The sequence below is a fragment of the Chenopodium quinoa genome, unplaced genomic scaffold (assembly GCF_001683475.1).
Source record: "Chenopodium quinoa cultivar QQ74 unplaced genomic scaffold, ASM168347v1, whole genome shotgun sequence".
NCBI lineage: Eukaryota > Viridiplantae > Streptophyta > Magnoliopsida > Caryophyllales > Amaranthaceae > Chenopodium > Chenopodium quinoa.
The window spans coordinates 91,701-115,773 of NW_018742461.1; the positions used below are offsets into that span (position 1 = coordinate 91,701).

The 24,073-nt window shown below is 36.2% G+C and overlaps 2 protein-coding genes and 1 long non-coding RNA gene across 5 annotated transcripts; 1 reads left to right on the plus strand and 2 right to left on the minus strand.

The window, feature by feature from the left end:
* Window positions 1-731: 731 nt before the first annotated feature.
* LOC110718467 (putative disease resistance protein RGA4) lies at window positions 732-5,736 on the minus strand. 2 transcript variants are annotated; one of them, XM_021897295.1, is made up of 3 exons: window positions 3,208-5,736; window positions 2,057-3,174; window positions 732-851 (listed from the first exon to the last, which is right to left on the minus strand). In XM_021897295.1, the coding sequence occupies exons 1-2, from the start codon at window positions 4,573-4,575 to the stop codon at window positions 2,560-2,562; spliced, it is 1,983 nt and encodes a 660-aa protein (XP_021752987.1). In that variant the 5' UTR covers window positions 4,576-5,736; the 3' UTR covers window positions 732-851; window positions 2,057-2,559. The 2 variants fall into 2 exon arrangements, with proteins under 2 accessions (XP_021752987.1, XP_021752986.1); XM_021897294.1 differs by having other exon boundaries at window positions 2,057-5,736.
* Window positions 5,737-5,886: 150 nt separating this feature from the next.
* Window positions 5,887-23,302, minus strand: LOC110718469. 2 transcript variants are annotated; one of them, XR_002510918.1, is made up of 4 exons: window positions 23,043-23,302; window positions 22,797-22,878; window positions 9,435-9,524; window positions 5,887-6,174 (listed from the first exon to the last, which is right to left on the minus strand). It is a non-coding gene; the product is annotated as an uncharacterized LOC110718469 (long non-coding RNA). The 2 variants fall into 2 exon arrangements; XR_002510919.1 differs by lacking the exon at window positions 5,887-6,174 and adding an exon at window positions 9,096-9,181.
* Window positions 10,763-12,746, plus strand: LOC110718468 (auxin-responsive protein SAUR64-like). The gene has a single exon (XM_021897296.1). The coding sequence runs from the start codon at window positions 10,972-10,974 to the stop codon at window positions 11,377-11,379; it is 408 nt and encodes a 135-aa protein (XP_021752988.1). The 5' UTR covers window positions 10,763-10,971; the 3' UTR covers window positions 11,380-12,746.
* Window positions 23,303-24,073: the final 771 nt, after the last annotated feature.

A 24,073-nucleotide genomic window follows, 5' to 3' on the forward strand; every position in this document is an offset into this window, starting at 1 on the left:
GATGTCAAGAACAAACTAATCCACAGTTTGTATGTAGTTTCTAGGGAAATTAAAATTTTCTGTTCCCCTTTTTTGTACAAAACATATACTACAATTATTCTTAGAAATTAAAGGTGATGAAGATCCAGAAAAATTGTTCAATTTTAACAGTTTTGCCATGGAATTAATTTCCCCCTTCACTTCATTTTGGCATTTGACATTTTCTAGAAATGTAAAACAGAGAAATAGCCAACAATTTTAGAAAATTTACACAGAGTAGATTTTCAATCTATTAGAAGTGTCAAAGACTCAAATATTGCATAACAAAAATATTTAAAAAAATTTGAAGAAATAAAGAAAAAAGAAACAATAAATAGAATATTTCAAGCAACATAGGTAAAATGTCAACATAAAAAGACATTCGCATTTTCCATATTTGAATGACTTTAATTTATAACATGCACATGCTTGTGCTTTGAGTTGAACCACCCTATCTACACACCACAAAAAAGAACTAAATATATGATAGGGAATTTTATATATTTTTACAGTTCCTATCACACAGCAAGCTCAGCTCAAGTTCTACACAATTACGAATTACCATAGGAATAAAAAACTTTAAGTACCATTAAATTGCAAAAAACAAAGACAAGTTCGCAGATGCTGCAAATAAAAAGTTCGCAATCTTTACCTTGAATTAAAAATTTTGCATCATGTTTTGTATAAATATACTAGGTACTGGTGGAGCAAAATTTTTTTTTATAAGAATCAGGATATTCTAAGCCATACTTGTTCAGAAGAACGAAAGGCTAGGCTTGCTCAGAACGACATTGACTACTCCACCCTTATCATAGGTCCTCGTCAAGAATTAACTGCAGATACAAGGGAAAGGGGTTAATACAATGATCACCAAGCATATAAACTTTGAGACTGATAAAACAAATTGCAGTAGGTACGATACTCTAACATGTATGCGACCGGACTAATCAAGAATCACTGCAACCCCCATTTTAGCTCACTTACCTAGTAAGCCAGACAGGAAAACTTGATTTCAGGTTACTCCAAACTTGTTCATCAGTGCACAACCAAATTAAATCCCAATCAACAGGACACTTTCTCTTTGAGAATTTGAGATGTGTACATTTATCAATTATTTTTTCTAATCTTATTATTTAATAGCATTGAATTATCACCCTCTCAACAACTATCAGTTAATCACAAAATGATAGGAGAAGCTTCTAGAAATCAAAACGTACTTCAATATCTTGAACATAGCATGAATAGTCACAGCTCGATGTTAAGTGTCAGAGGTGAAATGTTAGTGAGAGTCCTTTTTTTGCAAAAAAACCAAGCATTTACTAACCTAATGCTGCAAATTATATTTAGGCTTCTTAAAATAAGACATGGCAGAATGTTCACCTAGTTTTCACAATGAATTTTCAGAATTTATTTTACAATCGAACCAGCAACAATGACCCTGGAGCTGCAATCTAGTCATCAATCAGGTGTGCACACAAGCACTACCAGGATTTCTCTAGTCCAGTATATATTAGAAAGCAAACACATAACCATACCAGATAAAATCTTGTTGAAAAAACATATAGAAGTAGATGGATCAATGAAAAACAATGGCTAATACTACATTAACTGAACAGAAAAGTGAGTTGATACCTAAAGGTGGGGGGCAAAATAAAAATGACAAAATGGCTATGCTAGCTGATAATAAGTAAGACAACAAATAACCAGCACAACTAGCAGAGCAATTATGACCTCCTACAAGTTAAAAAAGGATCACAGATTATTGTATTAGACAAAATTTTGTAAACTAGTTTGCTGTGAATGCTAATAAACGTACTGGAATGTGATTGATTCAAGATAAGGATAGACTAGGTAGAATTTTGCATTATGTTAAGTTCTAAAATAAATTAAAAGGAAAGTTTGAGATGGCACCCGGAGGCAGAGGAAAAAAACAAAAAAAAAAAGAAACCGTGGGCAGAGGAACACACAAAATAGAAATTGAGAGTGAAAATATATATGGCAATCTGTCTTAACGCAGAATGAATGGATTGGAGCGCACCTACTCATCTAATTTTAATGTTAGGGATGCGTTGAATCTTGGGCCAGTCCTCCCCATCTGGTTCTTTGCATCTTTCTTCTAGCATCCAACTATCTCAAGGTTCTGAAGGGAGGCGAGGTTCCGCATTGATTCAGGAAGTGATTTAATGGCCTCGCAATATTCAATAGACAGGGAACGGAGACAGTGTTGGAGGGATTTCCAAGGCATGCCGTCATCATCGTCCTAGTCTTCAGAGAAGCTAAGTTAATCATTGTCTTCAAAATCAAATGACTCCAAGGCAGTGAGATGCTCCAACCCCCTTCTTCCAAGTCTCCTCAAATTTGAGCAATCAAAAATTCGAAGGCTTCTTAGGTAAGAAGTGTATTTGTATTTCCGGAATACATCCCCATATTTCTGATAAACTCTCCACCTTCTTATTCCCGCATATGTGGAGTTCATTGACCGGAGAGTTTATTAAGTTGAGAAGACCCACGTCATCTATAAGCAGCTCCCTTAATATGACGTCACCTTGTGAATTCCAAAACAGTCATCATCTTTCTTTGAGACGAAGTTAACTTAGGGCACCCAATGACAACCACTGTGGAGAGACGAGGAAATGTGAAGCTACTCCTCAAGATACGCTCATCATCATCCTCATCCTCTACCAACTCCTCCTCCCTCCACCATCCTTTCAAACTACCGAGATCGTTAATGTAGAGTGACTCAAGGGAGGGGAAGAATGTCGTAAAATCTTCTCCTTCATTGGCATTGTTGCTGCTTGTATTCTCCATATATTCCAGCTTATGTAGAGATTCAAGTCTCAGTGATTTCAGATTACGCAGTTTCCTCAACGATGGTAATTGCTCCAAGTTGATACAACGATAAAACCAGATCTCGACAAGAAGTGGGAGGGAGAGTGCCCAGTTATCCAGTGCTCTACCCCACCTTGGAATTGTCGTACCCATGTATCTCCACAAGCTGAATATCTTGAGATTTGAAGGTGGCTCTAGCTTTTCCATCACATCTTCCCACTCTAAACATCCATCATCTTCATCAGCATTGTCAACAAACATTATATGAACCTCAGTGAGATATTTCAAACCCTTCAAATACTCTTCTCCTCCATCATTCTTGTAAAACTTGCCGATTTTGATCATTATGCCACCTTTCAAGTTGGTCAGGGGTTTAAGGTCTTTGAGCTCTCCCATACATTGCTCCTCTGTTGAAACTCTCTTTTCCATACCCACCACAAACAATGGTAGCACCCTAAGATTAGTCAACTTACCCATGCCCGAAGGCAAACTTATATTCAAGCATCTAAGATTAGTCCATTTATCCATGCAAGGCATACCAGTCAAATTACAATTAGCTAAATCCAAATGCCTAAGTTTTATCAATTCGCTAAATTTTTTTGGCAACTCCGTCAATTGTATGCAATAACTTAAATCTAATGTCTGCAAGTTATGTAGTCTACTAATAGAATCAGATAGTCCCTCTAAATTACAATTAAAAGAAAGGTCAAGATACCTTAAATGCAGTAGCTTACCAATTGAATCAGGCAACCGTACTATACCCGGACCCCGCAAAACCAACACCCTTACACACATCCAACTGTCAATATGTGCATTCACCGGATAACCTAATTCACCCCATGCCCATGATGAAATAAACGAACGGATCTTACTCTTCAATGAGTAATTTTGTGAAAAGGTACCACGACCAAAATACACATGACGAACTTTATCACCCAATTTGGTTGTATTAGAACTCCCAATGCCTATTTCCTCCCTCCCCACTTCTAGAGCAACATCATGCATCAAGTCATGCATTTTCACGTACTCAATGTCACCATATCTATCCTTCTCTACATCCTGAAAGAAACATCTGCGTACCAAAATCATGAAATGCTCCTCTGCTGCATCTTCTATGCTTTGATCTCTGTCCAGCGACACAATGTAGCCTTGTGCTATCCAAAGGCTAATCAACTCCTTCCTTTCGAGTCTATAATCTTTGGGAAACAGTGCACAATAGCTAAAACAATTCTTCAAAGAGGGTCTAAGGTTGTGATAACTAAGTTTTAGTATAGACATAATTTCATTATCACCTTTTCCAATTCCAGCAAATCCGCTGTGCTCAAATGTCTGCCACTTATTCACAGGCTGCCCAAATAGAAGGCTTCCTACCGCCTTTATAGCAAGCGGGATATTGTAGCATTTTTCAACAATCTTCTTCCCAATTTCAACTAATTCAAGATGACTTGCGTGCTCGTGTTCCCCTTTATCAAATGCTACAGACTCGAACAAGAGCCGCGAATTCTCTTCAGATAAACCATGCAGCTTGTGCGTATGTTTTTCTCCAATAATCTTTGCAGTCATCTCCGAACGTGTAGTCACCACAATCCGACTACCCTGTTGACCCAGCGTTAAGAACCTACACAGATTACGCCATTTCTCACAATCTTCATTCCATACATCATCAAGAACAAGCAAGTACTTCTTTCCTCTTAACTGCTCTTGAAATTGCTTTTGCACCAACTCCATTGAGGAGGTATCGTCAGGCCTTTTACCAGAAACTAATTCTAGAATTTTGCAAAGAATAACCTTGACATCAAATTGCTCTCCATCTTGATCAGACACACAAACCCACAACCTCAAATTGGAATCCGAAAACTCTGCTACAACCCTTTCACCGTTATACACAAACTGGCAAGAGCAGTTTTACCCAATCCTCCAACTCCAACAATAGTCACAAAACGAATACTATCATGAACACCGCTCGGACTTGACAACATATTAATGACAACCTTTTTATCATCCTCCCTCCCAATAATATCCCCTGTATTCACGTAGGAGCAAGTTTCCTCCCTCCTTCTACAAATAGGATTATAGTCCACACTAAGCCCAAATTTGTGATGGTTACTAACAATAGTATCCAACTGCTTCTTAACGTCCTTAACCTGACGAGACATCCTATGAGCTTGACTCACCTCCCTTTTCTTATCAGAAAAAAAGCGGCGTACCTTTCTAAGGAATTTATCATCCCTGTTGGCATCAAGCAGCTTGAGCTCAGCAAGAGTGAAGAACTCATCGAACAGATCATCAGCATCATAAACAGCAGCTTGAGGTCCTCGATATAGCCTCGTGTTGCGTGGGAGAGTTCACGCTTGGAGTCAGCATCAAGGAGCACATTCTTGATGGCTGAGACAGTTTTGTTGAGGTCTTCAAGTTGAGATCTGTATCCCGAATTCATTTTCGTTTTTAAAATAAGATGAGTTAGACGACCAGCAATCACTCGCGCGACGGGGGAAGAGGAGGGGAAAGGGAGGGGGCCGGCGGCCGCCGACATACCTTTCGGGGACCGGCGGCATGGCTGGGCTGGTAGCTGCTGGGGTGGAGGCTGGGGTTTGGTTTTTTTTTTTTTTAAAACAGACCAATCAGAAGTTGACATGTGTCAAGTGGTGGGGTTGAAATGACATTTGGTGGTATTGTACTTAAGCTTAGTGGCATTTGGTGAATTTTGAAAAACTTGATGGCATTTAGTGAATTTTAAAACTACTCAGTGACATTTGGTAAAATAGCCGTCAAATTATTTACCAAACAAAGCTTCTAGGGCGAAACATTGGACAACGTTTTATACCCTGGTTAAAAAAAAAAAAAATCAAAGTGTAAAACAATGTCCGACTTTTTTACATGTTGACTTTTTTTTTTTAAATTTCGTACTTTTTAATTTTAAAATAAATAAAAAAAATTACAAATTACGAAATTGTTTTTAAAAAAAAAAGTCAACATGTAAAACGTTTGAGACAGCGTTTTACACATTGAATTTTTTTTTTAAGAAAAACAGCCTAAACAGGGTATAATACGCTGTGTGAGACAGCATTTTACCCTAGAAGTTTAGTTTGGTAAATAGTTTGGTCACGAGTCTACTTTACAAAATAGTTTTATAATAAAGCTTACTTTGGAAAAAAAATCCGAAATCTTCAGAGAGCTGTTCAAAATCGCTGAAGAAGAGTTTGGAGTAGCAAGTTCAGGGCCAATTATGCTACCTTGTGATTCAAATTTCATGGAGTATGCAATCTCCATGATTCAAAGACGTGTAGCTGAAGACTTGGAGAAGGCATTGATCATGTCCTTGGCTAACTGCAAATACTCATCATTGTTACAACATCAAGAACAAAGCAATCAACAATTACTTATTTGTAGTTTCTAGAAACCAATTTTGTTCTCTTTTAATTTGTAACAAACATGTACAATTTCACCTAGATAGATGATGAAAATTTTTAGATAACTTATCCAAATTTATTGTTTTACCATTGACAACATCCTACTTTCTCGGGCTCTTTATGATGCATGGTACAAATGCTAACAAGAACAACAACAACTACTACCAAGTACAATCTAAGGGAATTTCATTTTGTGAAAACTAAAATAACGTAGTGATCAATACCATATCCTTGTGGAGGAGAAAATAATTTGGATAAGAAAGGAAATCAAAATAAGAAGCTCAACTACTATTGGTGATTGCAAGCCAATAATAATAATTTTTGCTAAATACACAAGAACCTGAAAAGGAAAATTCCAAGTTTAGAGTACTATCTCCAACTCTTTACCAACTAAACTAGTTGACATCCACGCCAACAGGGTCAATAGGCAAAAGCAAAGTATATAGAAAGAGTACAAACATTTGAATATTCCATAAAGAAAAGCGCCTTTATTGAACTTTACTTCCGGGATACATCAACAATTTTCCTTAACACTCTCTTATGCTTTATTTAAAGGGGTAAAAACTCACCAATGAACCTCCCACTTACAATGACCTAGGGACTCATATGTATATACGTATACCACTCCTTTCCCGGATACCTAATATCCTAGAGGTTGTTCTGTTCTTCATAAATGGGTGAATGTACTAGGTAAATTGAATCAAGTTAATAATCTGCTCATAAAACTTTCTGGTCATCTGATGGCATTTTCCACCTAGATCATATTATGAAATTCTATTTTACAAAGTATATTAATACTTTTATGAAATACTGTTTAATATATGTCCTAATTTTTATTTACAAATCGATAAACTTTGAAATTATATACACTTTGAATTTGACAAAGTTTTGTGGCCAAATAGAGTAAAGATAGTAGTAACATTTATGGTTGTTTCTTGTTTGGCTGTAAGTAGGGTTCAAATTGAACCAAAAGCATGTGACAAGTACTTGAAGTATTATTAGCCAACATGCAAATATCCTCCTATACATTCCTGTCAACCCAGCTACCAGACCATGCATATACAGTAAAGCTAATTTACTTATGTCGCTCAAACTCTTGGTTATGTTAAACGTTACTTCATCAAACAACATGATGCGAAACATGACCCCTTCAATTAGAGAAAAATACATAGGCTATTCCTTTGTGACCAAATTGATCAATACCATGCAACATGAATAAGTAAAAGAGAAGGGAGCATTGATACAATGGAAAAGTTGTTTGATTTGAATGATTTCAATCTAAACTCTCATTAAATTTCTACGAAAAAATTCTGTTACATGCCTACAATAATTTTCTATAATCTACAATATATACGAAAGAGGAGACAATTTTTTCTAGAAACTGCAAATAAGTACGTGTGCCTTAGTTTGTTCTTGATGTTCATGTGACAATGATGAGTATCTGCAGCTGGCTAATGACATGATCAACGCCTTTTCTAAATCTACAGCTACACGTCTTTGGATCATAGAGATCACGTACTCCATGAAATTCGAATCACAAGGCACTGTAATTGGCCCTGAACTTGTTAATCCAAACTCTTCCTCAGCTATTCTGAAAAGCTCTATGAAAATCTCACTTTTGAGATAAGCCAAAGGAATGGTAAATCTTTTTCCATCTGTTGTGTAGACAACAAAGTGACCCTTATCAGCCAGCAATTGAGGCCAGGAGATCCTCTTCCTGCTTGCGGCTGCTATCTTTTGCCACTTTCTTGCCATCTTGAGGAGCTTCTTTGTGCTAATCATATTGATATTTTTTTTCTTTTTTAAACTTTTAAGAGTGTAAGAAGAGATTTTGTTTCAAAGATGAGGGAATAGATGAGTATGAGGTATTTAGCAGTTGAGTTGATTGGAAAGTGTTGAGGGAATGGGCAGATTTTATAGCTTCAAGCTGAAGACAAATCACTTCATTGGTGACAGCCTTTATTTCATGATTTTGAAGCAAAACCATGTGATTAGGTTATTGTTGCTTTGGATGATCCCAAAACATGTAGCCCAAAGATGTCTCTTGATAATTAATATGAACCTCTTCTAAGCCAGTCAATTAGATTATAGAATCATAATTTGAATGGTTCTGCTTTTTCTCTAATCCAATATCTAATCTGCATAATTGTGCTGTTCTCTGATGCACATGCCAACTAAACATCTGCATTTAATTAGTTGGTAAGTGCTTGGTAGTGTGAATACATGATGAGCCCAAACAAAGCAGTATCCACTCTGAACTACGATAGCGTCGATAATCTAATTAATTTGCTGTCAACAGGCTTGTATCAATTATCAAATTACATCTTTGGTCCTACGCATTCCGAGATTTGTCAAAATGAATGCCAAATAGAAAAGTAACCCAGACACGGCCATGAATATCCACATGAACTTGTTTCAAAAGAATGAAAAAATGGCAGACCCACATTGAAATGAATTGTCTCTAGTTTGGAGCTATAAAACTTGATCATTCTCCAAAGTATTTCTTAACCAAACTGCTAAATTACTCATAACATTCCAATCTTCTTACTGTCGAAAAATTCTCTCCTTAAAATTCTTTAGCAGAATACCCAAAAAAAAATGATCAGTAATAAGAAGCTTATCAAAATGGCAAAGAAATGGCAAAGATTAGCAGCTGCCAGCAGGAGGAGGATTTCTTGGTCAAAATCAGTAGTAGAGAAGGGTCATTTTGTTGTTTACTCAAGTGATAAGAGGCGATTTGTAATTCCTTTGGCATACCTTAACAACGAGATTTTCAGAGAGCTCTTTAGAATTGCTGAGGAAGAGTTTGGAGTGTCAAGTACGGGGCCAATCATGTTGCCTTGTGACTCGAGTTTCTTGGAGTATGCGATCTCCATGATCCAAAGACACGTAACTGAGGACTTGGAGAGGGCATTGATCATGTCCTTCGCAAATTGCAGATACTCATCATTGTCAAATGACCAACAAGAACAAACCAATCAACAATTGTTTATCTGTAGTTTCTAGGAAAATTTCCTCTTTTTGTAGATACAAATAGTTGTACAAAATTACTGAGAGATTAATAGAAATTTCATGCGTTCAAATCAAACAATCTTGTCAGTTTAGCACAGTTCCTTTATCTTATCATGGTATAAAATGGAAATGATCTTGCTTAATAAAAACAAAACAAATACTTACAGGAAAGGAAAATGTTTAAATTGAAGTGGTAAAGTTGAACTGAATGACAGATGATTTCTGCATCATATATCCTCCTTTCTGTGATGCTAACTGCAATGCAAAAGCATTTACATATGTTATGCTGATTACTAATAGACCATCTGACATCTACATGAGTAATAATCTTCAATGAACAATATAAACTTAGCAATCAACATAAATTATTCTCTATAAAAATATTTGGCATCCGACTGAGTCAGCTTATTATAGAATCGTAGAATGAAGGAAAAATATTCAATGAAAAAGAAAGCGGTTTCCAGTTACAAGAACATCAAATAGTACTAGGCTTAACAAATGAACAAACAATACAGTTAAACCAGTGACCCTGTTCTGGTCAATTCAAGCAGTATATGACATAATAACAGCGGCTTTCATTTAGTAATTGTTCAGCACACCTTACATGGCACAGAAAGTCTGTCCTAAAAACTATGAATTTACAGCAACCGAGAGGCAAATGCAGTCAAAAAATTTGTTATTTGTAACCTTGCAGAAAATCAGTATAAAAAAATATAAGTATATTTTTTAAATTTTAAATAAGAAAATTAAAGGTCATTAGTTGATACATACATTTCAAAAAGAAAAATTTTCACCCTAAAGTCCATTTGGATCTTCGGATGTCAAACGTCCAAGACTAAAGTTTGTTTATAGGTGATACATTTCATCCAGCATATATAACTTCAGAAATCAGAACTCGTCAGCAAATAACTGGAAAAAACCTATCCATAATCTTAATTGTAATACAAATCTGCTATCATAGCAGGTGAGATGTGAGAGCATAATAAGGGGATGAATTAATTGTTAGCCTTAAGCTCAGCTCCAGCTGATTCTTAGTATAATGCAGCACAGATGGATACTATGAGGTAGTATGCAGTACTCTGATACGGTACAAGGTACTAGTGCTGCAAACCTAGAGTTTTAGTCCTGTTGTCATATCAGAATACCAGATCTAATAGCTGACCTTTCAAACGTTTGGCAATGCTCACCTACATGAACCACAGGATTGACAATACTAATTACTATCATATCGAAAACAAAGCCAAGTTTCACTGTATGCACCATCACTGCCATGATAATCCAAGCAATCCATGTTACTTTGTTCCTAGATTATCTGTATAATGCTCCACCTTGTAGTGGTCTAGAGTAGTTCCTTCTTGGATTATCTATTTTATGTTCCATATTGCAGTGGTTGATAGGAAGAATTGGCCTACATGGAGTGGTTCACACTTGGCCTACATGTTCTCAGATCATTCTAATGATAGCTCTAAGCCAAACAAAGTAAACATGCCCACCTGAAGTTTCACATGGTTCTGTTTTTTAGAAGAAATGATATGCCCTTGGATTGGAGCTATAAAAATCCATCATGCCTCATTCCTTCAACAAGCACTACAACAACTTCACAGAATTTCTTTCCTTCAACCAGACATTAGCACTTCCTTACATAATTTTCTGATTCTAAAAACACCAGGTCTTTCTCTTCCACTGTTACAGAAAACAAAACATGATAAGTACCAAGAAGCTTATTCAACTGGCACGAAAGTGGCAAAAGATGGCAGTTGCTAGTAGAAGAAGAATTTCCTGGCCAAGAACACTGGCTGATAAAGGCCATTTTGTTGTCTATACAACAGATGGTAGGTGGTTTATGATTCCTTTGACATGTCTTAAGAGTGAGATTTTCAGAGAGCTCTTAAGAATGGCAGAGGAAGAGTTCAGGGTTGCAAGTACAGGGCCAATTAAGCTGCCTTGTGATTCGAGTTTCATGGAGTATGCAATCTCTATGATCCAACGACATGCAGCTGAAGAATTGGAGAAGGCACTGATTACATCCTTAGTTAGCTGTAGATACTCATCATTGTCATATGAACATCAAACACAAACCACACAACAATTGCTTATCAGTAGTTTCTAAGACAATTTCCTTTCTCCTTTTTTGTATAGAACAATACTATGTAATTTTACCTAGATAGAGTTAATGGAACTTCCTGCAGATATTATTAAAACAACAGTCTCGTAATATTAGCAATTTGTTCTTGTTTACCTTTTTACAGGAACTGTCATTTATTAACAAAGGATGGAATAGGCTAAATTTTGATAAGAAGAGACCAAAAAATATCTGGAATAAAAGGAAGTTTGAAAGAGATTGAAGAGGTGAATTGAATTAAACTTTTATAAAGTATTACAAACAAACTTTCAAGTAATCCCTTCAGTTCATTGTAGCTAACAGCAGTAGAACAGCAAGAACATAAAGATTTGAGTTGTGACGTTGCACAGAAGCAGTTAACAGAACATGTATACTATAATCAGACTACATAAAAAATGACACCTACTACTTACTGAAGTATAAGCTCAGGGGGGGCATTTGGTTGGGGGTATTCATCAAAAGAAATGGGAATCAACAGGAATCATTCCCTTTGTTGTTGTTTGTTAGGCCACTTTTCCATTTCCCCTTTCCCCCTTCATTCCCCCAAATCCCTCCAAGTTCATTTCCCACCTCCCCAAGGTATTTCCATTCCATTCCTAGGCCACCACCACACCACCATACCACCACCCTCCTACCTACACACATCACCGGAAAACCGCACCACCACCTACCCTTCGCCGCGCCTCCCCCACCCCTAGCCGGCCCTCCCTCCACCACCTACCCCTCGAAGACATTCCCTAATCTTGGCCATCCCTCGTCGCACCGCCTAATACCTAACCCTTCGCCGGAAATCCCCCAGCCGCCCAATACCCCACCATCAAAAACCCTAATCGACCCTTCCCCACCTTCGAAACCAATTGGTTTTTAGAACCATGGCCGCTGATTTTCGCTGGTGGTTTGGGTCGTGGGCTTGGGTTCGATCCGGCGGAAGAGAGGGAGGTTGCAGTTGCGTGGAAGGAGGAGAAAGAGAGGAGGATTGTGGTTGCGTGGAAGGGAGAGAAAGAGAGGAGGATTGTGGTTGCGGTGGTCGGTGGGAGGAGAATGCTCGGTCAGAGGAGGGAGAGGAAAGGTTGTGGGCGGTGCTGTGCGAGGGGCTGTGCAGCTGCCGGCGAGGGGCATGTTTCTAAGGTGGAAAGTGAATTAATTGGTGGTTGTGTGGTGGTGGGATTGTTTCCCTTTGTTTAAAACAAACAACATAAAGAATATAAGGTATTTTCATTCCATTATTTTCCATTCCCCTTGTTCATTCCATTTCATTTACCCCGAACAAACTAAACGGCCCCTCAGTCTTACAACTTACTAGTAGACTAGACTCTATTAGAGTAATAGTTACCCATCCAGCTAGCCAACTTTGCACTTTAACAATCGATGGAATCACTTATCAATTTAGCATAGTTCATAAAAATTGTTCGTCTAGTGTCAGTTTGGAGGGGGGTGAGATTAATACACTTTTTGCTACTACGATTTTTTATGTTACCTTGAGAGATGAGGGTCATTTCTACGTCATTCTTCCCTTTAATTTAATCGCAAAACAAAAACATCCAGTAACAATGAAAACAGCAGTTTGTCATAACAGGACAATGAAGAAGCAAGAGCTGCAAAACATCTGTTCTGGGTAGAATGGGATGACTTTGTAAGTCTTGAATGGGTAAGATTGGACGAAACAGGTGTAAAGATTTACCACTTTAAGAGCAACGTATCCTTAAATGATGATCAACTTATGAGAAGCAGGTTTAAAGCATATAGTTGTACGGACATGATGAGCTTCAGTTTGGCAAATGGGCAGAACAAGCCAGCAAGAAGGTTTGCTGACAAGGGCAATAATCAATAGTTGCTATTAAGGATCACCAAACAAGGACAGTCGCAGAAAAGAATGACTTCCAGATTTCTCTATTCTGCACTTGTCATATTTCCGATGTTAACTTGCTAGTCTAGAGACATGACTATCAATACAATGGCCTACATTGCAGTACAGTTGCAAAAAGAATCCATGCAAGATTGCAAGCACGACCCGACGAGGGGGGAAGGGGGGGGGGGGACGGGAAAATCTACAGGCTATCTTTGTTTTGTCAAAACAATTTACTTGTGTGGTTCTAAAGGAATTTCCAACTTACCAACACTTTGGGGTTTAATATGCCAACTCACAACAGCTTATTAGTATCACACAAGGGAGTTCAAGCAAAACCAAATCCAACGTGCCCACCTGCTTAACAGGATTTCTAGGACCAACATCCACGTGGTCTTGCTTCCAAAAAAAGACAAGCACCATTAAAATCATGTCATTTGCTAAGAGCTATAAAGCCTTGCTACTTCTCAAAAATCCCTCAAACCAAACTACTTGTCCAAGTATCTACCTCCTTCTAATTCATATTTCAATCTCACACTCTCAGTCTTTCAAACTTCAGAAAACATGATCAGTTCAAAGAAACTAATAAAAATGGCAAAAAAGTGGCAAAAGCTAGCAGCAGCTAGCAGAAAGAGAATATCATGGCCAGCATCAAAAGTTGCAGAGAAGGGTCATTTTGTCGTTTACACGATAGATGGTGAACGATTTATGATTCCCTTATCATTTCTCAAGAGCGATATTGTTACACAGCTCTTTCAAATGGCAGAAGAAGAGTTTGGATTGACAAGTGATGGGCCTATTACATTACCATGTGATTCTACTTTCATGAAGTACACCATCTCTATTCTCCAAAGACATACAGCCAAGGAGTTCGAGAATGCACTGATCTTGTCCTTGAGTAATACCTGCCACTCAACATCATTGTCGTGTTTACAGCAACAGCAGAATAGCCAGCATTTACTAATTCACAGCTTCTAGACTAGTTAGCGGAAAGAAAAAGCATATGCTTTTCCATTTTCTATACCAAAAATGAGATACCTAGATGTTAGATAGATGTAAAGAGGATTTTGTTTAACATATTATCGCTTTTGGAACATCTCTATTTGTTTTTTATTGCTAAATATAATTCCCACCCCAATCCTCCTCTTCTCCCGGAAGAAAAAACTAATCCCATATCTTGAAAATATGCATCCAAAATACAACCTTGACAATATCAACTGAACATACAGGACATTAGTTAAGTGCTCCGGATTTCCTACTTTAAACTGAAACCAGAGCCGAAACAAAATAGTGGTTGCAATATATAAGGGAAAACGTTTCACAAAAGCCTCCAAACACAACAAAAGTGTTCACAATTTACTAAGAAACATCCTTAGATGAAGCCATTGATCATATTGTCTTTACTATATACGAAGTAATTTGTATACTTCTCAATCTTAACTAATGCTACCAATTACGAAACTTGTTATATTTATATCCCTGACATCCGAAATTTGCTGATCTTGTCCTAGACATCATCTCTATATTTTCATAAGCATGTGGCTTATCTAAGGATGGCAGTCAACGATTCATTCCTGTTTTCTCAGAGGATGAAGTATGGTACAACTCATACAAGACAAGTATTCTCTATGGGTACTCATCTTCACAGAAAAGGATCTAGTAAAGTATTTAATCAAACTAAAATCTGAATATCCTGAGATTCAGTTGCAGCAAAGTAAATTTCCACATAATTAGAATCTAGTAAATCGAACTTATATAATTTAATAAAACCTTTACCCCAACAAATAATACACAATCTATAGGGAGAGAGAGAAAAAAAAAAACAAAAAAAAAACAAAAAAAAAAAAAAAAATGATGCATCTAACTTCTGGTTTAGGACTCAAGGCCAGCATGAGGGGCCTTGATCAGCTGGCAACGATTATCATGTTCTTGTGAAGCTATGGACCCTTGAGGTTCCAACAAACACCACACAACAAAAACAGGAGACATCATTTATATCTAATCTCAACAAAGAGAGGAAGAAGTAGAACTCTCTTAAGTTATCCACACCCACAATTTAGTAGCTAACATGCAACTATCTAATATTAATTAAAGAAGATAACTTATGGCCTATGTGGTTTAGATTCTTGATGACAACTGCTCTTCAGATGCTGGTTTTAGAGTGAACTAAATCCAGACACACCCACCTGCTTAATTGACACAGTCGCAGAGTTGCAATTCTAACAACCATTCATAAGTCACAAGTGGCTAGCACTAAAACGTACTAATGCTTTAATCAGTACAAGGTAATATTATTTGGCCTACATGGCTTAGGAACTTGATGGCAACTACTCTTAAGGGTAATAAGCTAAAGCAAGACATGCCCACCTGCCTGAAAGAGTTGCATGGACCCATCTCCACATGCTTTTGTAATCAAGAATTAGCCTGTTACAAGAAAGATTAGAGCCATATGTCTATGGGTTGGAGCTATAAAAACTCGTGCACTTCTCATAGTTTCCTCAACTCAAATACAAACTTCCTCGTCCGTTTCTACATCCTTAAACTCCATATTTCAATCCACCTCTAATTTTCTCAAGATCTAAAACATGATTAGTACAAAGAAGCTCATCAACATGGCAAGAAAATGGAAGAAACTAGCAGCAGCCAGCAGACGAAGGATTTCATGGCCAAAACCAGCAGTGGCCAAGGGTCATTTTGTAATATATACAACAGATGGAAGACGGTTTATGATTCCCTTGGTATATCTTCAGAGTGAGATAGTTAGAGAGCTGCTTAAGATGGCAGAAGAGGAGTTTGGACTCATAAGTGAAGGGCCTCTCACATTACCTTGTGATTCGACTTTCATGGAATATGCCATGTCTATTCTCCAAAGACATTCAAACGAGGATTTGGAGAGAGCAGTTATCATGTCCTTGAACAGTTGCCGCTCCTCATCATCATCATCAAATATGCAGCAAGGATACAACAATCAGCAACTTTTAATCTCTAGCTTCTAGAAAGGCACGAGGGAAATTATTACAATTTCCTAAATAGTCTACGATTAGAATTTAGAATACATTACAGATGTAACAGAAAATTTTGTTCATAATCAAATACGAGTAGTTAGCCTCTGAATAACATTTTCTTGTGCTCGTCACTTTTGCCTCTCCCTAAAATACTTATAGAAGAAGAAAAAATTCTTGATTGCAAAAGGAAAAAGAAAGTAAATTTTATATATATATATATATATATATACTATCTTAAAAACAAACTATCACATCCAGGGGAGTACAAATTATAAAATAAAAATATATATATATATATACAGGAATTTACAAGGGAAAGTCCACTAAGATTGAATGTCCATCAGTAGCCAGAAGGGGAGTAAAAAGAGCCACAGGCAGAATTCGTCAGTAAAATTAATTTAAGAAGAAATTAGCCGGCCTATACCCAATTTTCATATCAAGAGACCCAAAATTTCATTGAAGAGCATATTCTCTTTCAATAATCAGAAACTATCATTATACTTTAGCATAATCATCCCATTCCATTAGTTTTGCTCAATACATTAGTAATTCTTTCACACTAGATCTTTACCAACGATATTATGTTGCTATTTCATCCAAGCAATGCTGCAGGCACTTAACAAGATTTTCAGCTTTTTAACTAAAAATATTTCTATAAGCTAAAAATATTATTCTTCTCAGCAATAACAAAAACAGAAGAAACTCTTTAACGCCATACCAGTAGAAAAGAAAACTGCAATATACCTTGCTTCCTCAGCAACAAACTAAAGTTTGATGTCTAATGGCTCAATAAAGACCAATGGCATCATCAATATCTTATCATTTGAACAGCCATGGAGTCTCATGATGATACACAGAGTGGAAAATAGAATATTCAGATATTCTTAGAAAAGATCATACGTTTACAAGGACATAGGGTTGCTGGAAAATTAGATGGCAAAGTTTGTAATGAAGTGTGTCAAACAACAGAAAAATTCAAGTAAAATTGGGGAAAGTGAGTCAGTGTTGATCCAAGAGAGCATTGAGCACCAATCATCATGCTAAACGTAAATTACCACCTCTATACAACATATTTTTCATCATTCAATATATCAATCCATATCACTCCTATTTCAGAGTTATCCATCAAAATAATACACCTCGTTTTGATAGTATAATGCACTAATTTTAAAAATCACATCAAAATTAACAATATAATCCCACAAGAGAAGGCTCTTTCACCAAGTTTGGATTCTGTCAAGTTAGCAATACTATTTTTGCTACATAAACATCTACTTCAAACTAGATAGATTAAATTTTTATCAACTTATAATTGCGACAACTTGGTTGCAGTAGCTTTTGTCACTTAACAGAGACAGGAAATGAAAATTTCAGATCGGACAAACTTAAATATTTCTTGTCCAGCACAAGTGCATACTCATTCTCGACAATTTAAAGAAATCCACAATCTAGGGGCTCTTTTGGCCTCCACAGGTTAGAAACTTTATGAAATTACCTCACCAAAATAATGGCTTCAGGGCAAACTAATAATCTAGACAAGCCCACCTGCTTGGCCAAGCTCCTGGGTCCAACATCCACATGGTTTGGCTACCAAGTCTTCACAAAATCTTTGGCTAGGGGCTATAAAAACCTTGCCTTTAGTAATTTCCTTAAACCAAAAATACCAACACAAACCAATTCCTTATTCAATTTCTTAAACCCCAAAGTATTTTTCTCAAGATTCAAAATCATGATTAGTACTAGGAAACTCCTCAAAATGGCAAGAAAGTGGCAGAAGCTAGCAGCAGACAGCAGAAGAAGAATCTCCTGGCCGAGAGCAAAAGTGGCCAATAAGGGTCACTTTGACGTTTACACAACAGATGGAAGACGGTTCATGATTCCCTTGACATATCTCAAAAGTGAGATACTCACAGAGCTCTTTAGAATGGCAGAAGAAGAGTTTGGACTGTCAAATGATGGACCTATCACATTACCATGTGATTCAATTTCATGAACATGCTATTTCTATTCTCCAAAGACAAGGAAATGAAGATTTAGAGAAAGCACTAATTGTGTCTTTGGTTAGCTGTCACTCTTCATCGTCATTAACAGATTTTAAAAAAGAGAACACCAAGCAGCAATTACTTATATGTAGCTTCTAAATAGAAACAAACATATTCTTGAATTGTACATAGCTCAAGTCACAGATGTAACCAAATATTTTATTCATAATCAGACAATTTTGCACTTAGAATCTCATTAGTTCCCTCACCCCCTTGTTCAGTAGAGTTGCGTACGACTCAGCTATTCCAATTTCAAGCATGATGGAAGATTAAAAATAAAAAAAAATATAGTACTGTAATTAAAAAATAAATAAATAAATAAAAAAGAGTAAAAAATAGATGAAGTCCAAAAAAAATATTCCTTAAAAAAAAGGTTTTTACCAACTTTGGTATCTTAACTCATTAGTCTCAACAGAAGCAATTTGGATGTTTCATAAAAGCTAATGTTCGTTGGAATCCTTCCTCACAGAAATATTTCACATTGAAGAAAAGGATGGAGGAAGGCCAGGGTTAAAAGAAACATCAATCAAAATCTTCAAGATAAAATCCCTTAGCATAATGAACTTTCACCATCAAAAAGAGGAGTAAGAAAATCCACAGAAACTTCATCAATGAACACATTTACTGTTTTGAATTGTGACCCATTATGTTGATTTAAAACATCAGTCTAATCATTGGTCAAGTTAATGGATAGCTTTTATTGTTGTTGATTTAATTAAACAGCAGTATTGATTTAATAATACTGAGATTGTGTAAAGATTTCGTAATAGTCCAAGCATTCCAGACAAAGGAACTACCATATTCTTCTCCTTTTCAGTGTGATAGGAGGCAAAAAAAAAAAAAAAAAAAAAAAAAAAAAAAAAAAAAAAAAAATCAGTGTTAATATTGACATAGCTAACAAAGATGCACCTTAGCCCTGTAGCCGTGGTAAACAGCATACAGTACCTAAATTACTCTAGGGGGAAAAAAAAATGAAGAAAGAAAAAACCCCACATACCTAAATTTGATGTAATTTGTGTGGTTCTCATATAACTTCCCAGTGATCATCACTTTTAAGTACCTAATTTGTCTACTAACCACTTGACATCAGTAAAACAGCCAAGTCCTAAGTGTGCTTTTGGCTTTACAACCATGGTTTACCAACCATAAGAAAGGAGACAATTCTACAGATTAGTGATCATCTTAACCATTAACTCTTAAACTTGTACAAAATCTAGTGGCTTAAGAAACTAAAGTGTCCTAGATTCATTATTTATGAAAAGATCTATCACTTCTCGGGTTGACATGTGTGGTAGAGTTTCATGCCTACTACCTTCAAAAAGATAGCTTCGGAGAACACTAATATTAGGCATGAGAACATGCATGGTAGATTGCCTTGGCCCAGCATTCACATGGCTTTGTTATGGAACTTAAGAGGCAACATGAACATCTAGCATTTGACAAGAGCAAATAAAATCTTGGACACTTGCCACAATTCCTTCAAACCCAATACAAACAAGTTCCTTATTCTAGTTCTAGTATCATGAATATGATCCTTACTAAGACGCTCATCAAAGACTAGTTAGTGGCAAGGCTAGCAGCAATAGCGGGAGAAGAATTTCTAGTTCACGAACAGCAATTACTAACAAAGGTCACTTCTTTGTTAACAACATGGAGGAGAAACAATTAAGGACCCCCTTATATCTAAAGTTTAAAAACATGGCAGAAGAGTTCAGAGTGACAAGTGAGGAACCTATCAAACTGCCTTGTGATTTTATCCAAGAAGATGTATACAAACAGAGCTTTTCAATGTGACATTTGTTAAATTATACTAAGTAATAAACTTGAAGTACATCAGAGATGAAACTCTAGAAGTTAGGCTATCATTCCATCTTATTCCAAGAATTACCATTTTTTTTTTCTTTTGAAAAAAATAGTGTTAAAAGTAAGGTTTTCTCTAGAATTCTCCTATTTTCATACAAGGGAATGTACCAATATCTGACCTGGATATGAATGAGATGACAAAGGTCGTTACTTTAATTAATTTAATAACTGTGAATAGATAGAGCTTCCTAGTCATTTTGATTGCTTAATTCAATAATAATACCATAGGATATCCTGATGAGATCAGAGGGTCCAATATGTCATGCAACAACTTAGCAATTAGCATCAATAAGTCCTTCATTATTTCATAAGATAGCTTCTGTATAATATAGGTAAAACTTTGATCAATAATTGACAAATGTCTTTCAAATGCAGGCTTGGCAGAACTTTCTTGAGATAACATCCACATGGTTTTGAAAGCAAGGAAGCAGTGTGAAGTGATTGACAGTAAAGTCCCGTTACATTGACAAGGGTCTATAAAAGGCCAGCCACCTCCCCTGATTCCCTCAAATAAACCAAAAATCAATTCTAATACTTCCAACTTCATAGCTATTTCCCTCTGTCTTTCCAAGAATCACAAAATGATTAGTACTAAGAAGCTTATCAGTATGGCAAAGAAGTGGCAGAAGCTAGCAGCAGCCAGCAGAAAAAGGATTTCCTGGCTGAAATCAGAGACTGAAAAGGGTCACTTTGTCGTCTATACAATGGATGGAAGACGATTTGTGATTCCCTTAAAGTATCTTCAGAGTGAAATTCTTAGAGAGTTATTGAGAATGGCCGAAGAAGAGTTTGGAGTGACAAGTGATGGCCCGATTACATTGCCATGCGATTCAAGATTTATGGAGTATGCTATCTCTATTCTCCAAAGACATGAAGCTACAGACTTGCAGAGAGCCCTCCTTTTATCGATGGATAGTTGTTGCTCTTCCTCATTATCATACTCCCAACAAGAGCAGACTAACCAACAATTACTAATATGTAGCTTCTAAGGAAAAGAGAATAAAATATTTTCCAAGTTTGTATGTGTTAGCATAATTATCCCTAGATTGGCTAAATAGATGTAAAATGTAACAAAAAATTGTTAATGATTAAAAAGATCTTTTTTACAACATTAATCCCTCCCCTCAATCCTCATCCCACAAACGAAAAAAAAAAGTGTTAACAAGCAAAATTTTGCAAAGTACAAGCTCATAATAAACCAGCCTAACGTATTGAAAGAAAAAGGAAGGCAAATACTTTGTCCATGTCAGTTGTCAACAGACTTGAAAAACATGATAACGTTTATGCATCATTGATCATTCAGCTGTGAAGCCTGTTGCATTTGAGAACGAATTCAATCTGATATGAAATCATAACTCCATTTTACAAGCACTCAACAATAGCTGTAACTAAAGGTAACTATCCACGATGTTCCCTTCCACACACGCCATGTTCCATTAGACATTTTTAACCAAGATATGGACAGGCTAACAGAGCCTTCAGCTCTGTGCAACGGAACACAATTGTTTCTATTGTAGCAACTCTACAAGATACCCAAATATTATTGTTTATCCATTATGCATGCTGTAATTATAGAGCATCTGTTTAAAAACCTGTTGATCATCCATTCAAGGGCCTGATATGTCACCCATATACCTACTTTATAACTACCAACTGCAACACAATTTTACCAAGACCTAGTAAGCTCTTGCTTTTCTCTCCCAATCTTTCTACCTTTATATGTCAGCCTTAAGTACAATTCCTTCCTTTATATGTCAGCCTTAAGTACAATTCCTTCCTTTATCAGTAATTGTATTCAATAAATAAAGTATCTGAAGAAATAAATTAAACTATGATCTAGAGGGTCACTAACTGCAATTTTATAAAGGTTCAAGAAGGGATAGAGTAGTACACGCTCTCACATTCCACCCCCGCGAAGGAGGTTCGATTCTCATCCATTAGTATATCAAAATCCCCTCACTTCCGCCCCCCACCCAAGCATCCATAGAATGAAAATACCTATACCATGCCTCGAGTTTAATCCACTCCCACGGTAGCCCAAGCCATACCCACTCAACCTTCTTTCTTCTTGCCCAAAAGAAAAAAATAAGGAAAAGTTCAATATTAACAACCTCATTATGTGCCGATGACAATTAACTTTGTTAATTAAAAACTCATAATCATCAGGTGTTACCAAAGACCTCATAGCACATTCGGTCTACATCATTTACCCATAACTCCCTCTTTACATCAATCAAGATTATAATAGAAAAGTCAATTATCCTACTTTACAACACAACATTCTAAGTTCTAACCCCTTAATCCTTAAATTTTGGTTTTTTTTTTTTAAAAAAAATAAAAACAATAGCTTCTAATAACTTTCATCATTAGTTTACCAAGCAAATTTGATATATCTCGTGCATTAGCCCGTATACATTCAAGTACACAATAAAGTTATGGCCTTATGAACGTATATAAGGTAAAGGCAGCATATTGAAACCAAATTCAGCAGCAGACATGGTGGTTTTGAGCATATGTAAAGAACATTAGTCAACAGACATATTAAATTATAAATCAAACCCACATCTTGAAGCTAATCTAGGAAAAATTAAGATTAACCCCACCTAATAAAGATTATTAGACCAACAAAAGTACATAGAATTGACTAACCATATTGAACCGACTAAAGAACAAGAATGAGTTGGAATTTTGATTATTAAACGCCTTTCTTTCAAAGGAAGCAAGTGCGTGCCTGTAAATTAAAAAGGGTTTATCAAATTTGTAATTTTTAATACATTGTGATAAAAATATATATAATGAACCGCCATTAAAGTCCATAAACACAGAGATATAATTCAACATTCTCATTTCTAAGTTTGTCAACGGAATTAAATTAGAATAAGAAAATGTGAGTACCTGCAGAATTTAGGTTGACCCTTGTCTAATCTATAATCGTTTTCTTTCATCAATGGCTGCTCCATGACTCCGTGATTACATCACTCAAAGTCACAATTTCACAATCAACGATCTAAGAGAGTCATTAGTCCAAAACTACTCTCAAAACCAGGAAATTAGTGGCTGGGTAATTTGTCGAATCAAGTAAAACTGTAAAAGTGAGCCTGAGCCTGACTTTATGTCATTTATGAATTACAAGTAATTCAAAATGGAAACGAACGGGAAAATCTAACTAATTTAACATTGTTTGTAAATTATACATAACAAAAATTATACTTTCAATAAATAAAATTTTAATATACACATATTTTAATTTATACTTATTGATAAGTAAAGATATTATTAGTCAAAGTTCTATATCAGTTTGTGAGCATTTGTTGAAATTGTCTCAATAAATAAATTATTTCGGAGTAATATACACTTGTTTAAATCTATGCTTATTAATTATTAAAGATATTGTTGGTCGAAGTTCTATATCGGCATATGTGCCAAGTTCCAATAGAGCACTTAAAAAAATGGAGGGAGTGTTGTTCAATTCATGATGATCTAATTTGTGCTAAACAAGATACGTTTTAATAAAATTTTGCAGTTCCAAGTTTTGGATTCATTTAGCAATTAAGGGCTCAAGGCTTAGTATAGTTGGCAGTGGGATTTTCTGAACTTTCATACGGAGTAATTTTCACAAGTGCACTTCTAATTTTCACAAGTGCATTCCTAAGTGCACTCACGTCCAACTCTAAATATAATCAATTATTTACCAATGTACATACAACTCAATTTGAAGGTTGCTTAGTTACCGCTCATATAGTCATATAAGAGTATAACACTATGTCATGTGACGGGGTGTCATGTACTCATATTATAGTATACAACTATACATACATGAGTTTATAGATCACTCCGCCCACCTTATGGATCGAGCCCAAGGTGAACATTGCTCATAATCAATAATTTAGCTTTCGGCTTGTAACCCCCCACACCTTAATTAAGGC

Coding starts and splice junctions, on each gene's coding strand:
- LOC110718467 (XM_021897294.1), bottom strand. CDS start 4,575: ATGGAGTTGGTGCAAAAGCAATTTCAAGAGCAGTTAAGAGGAAAGAAG.
- LOC110718468 (XM_021897296.1), top strand. CDS start 10,972: ATGATAAGTACCAAGAAGCTTATTCAACTGGCACGAAAGTGGCAAAAG.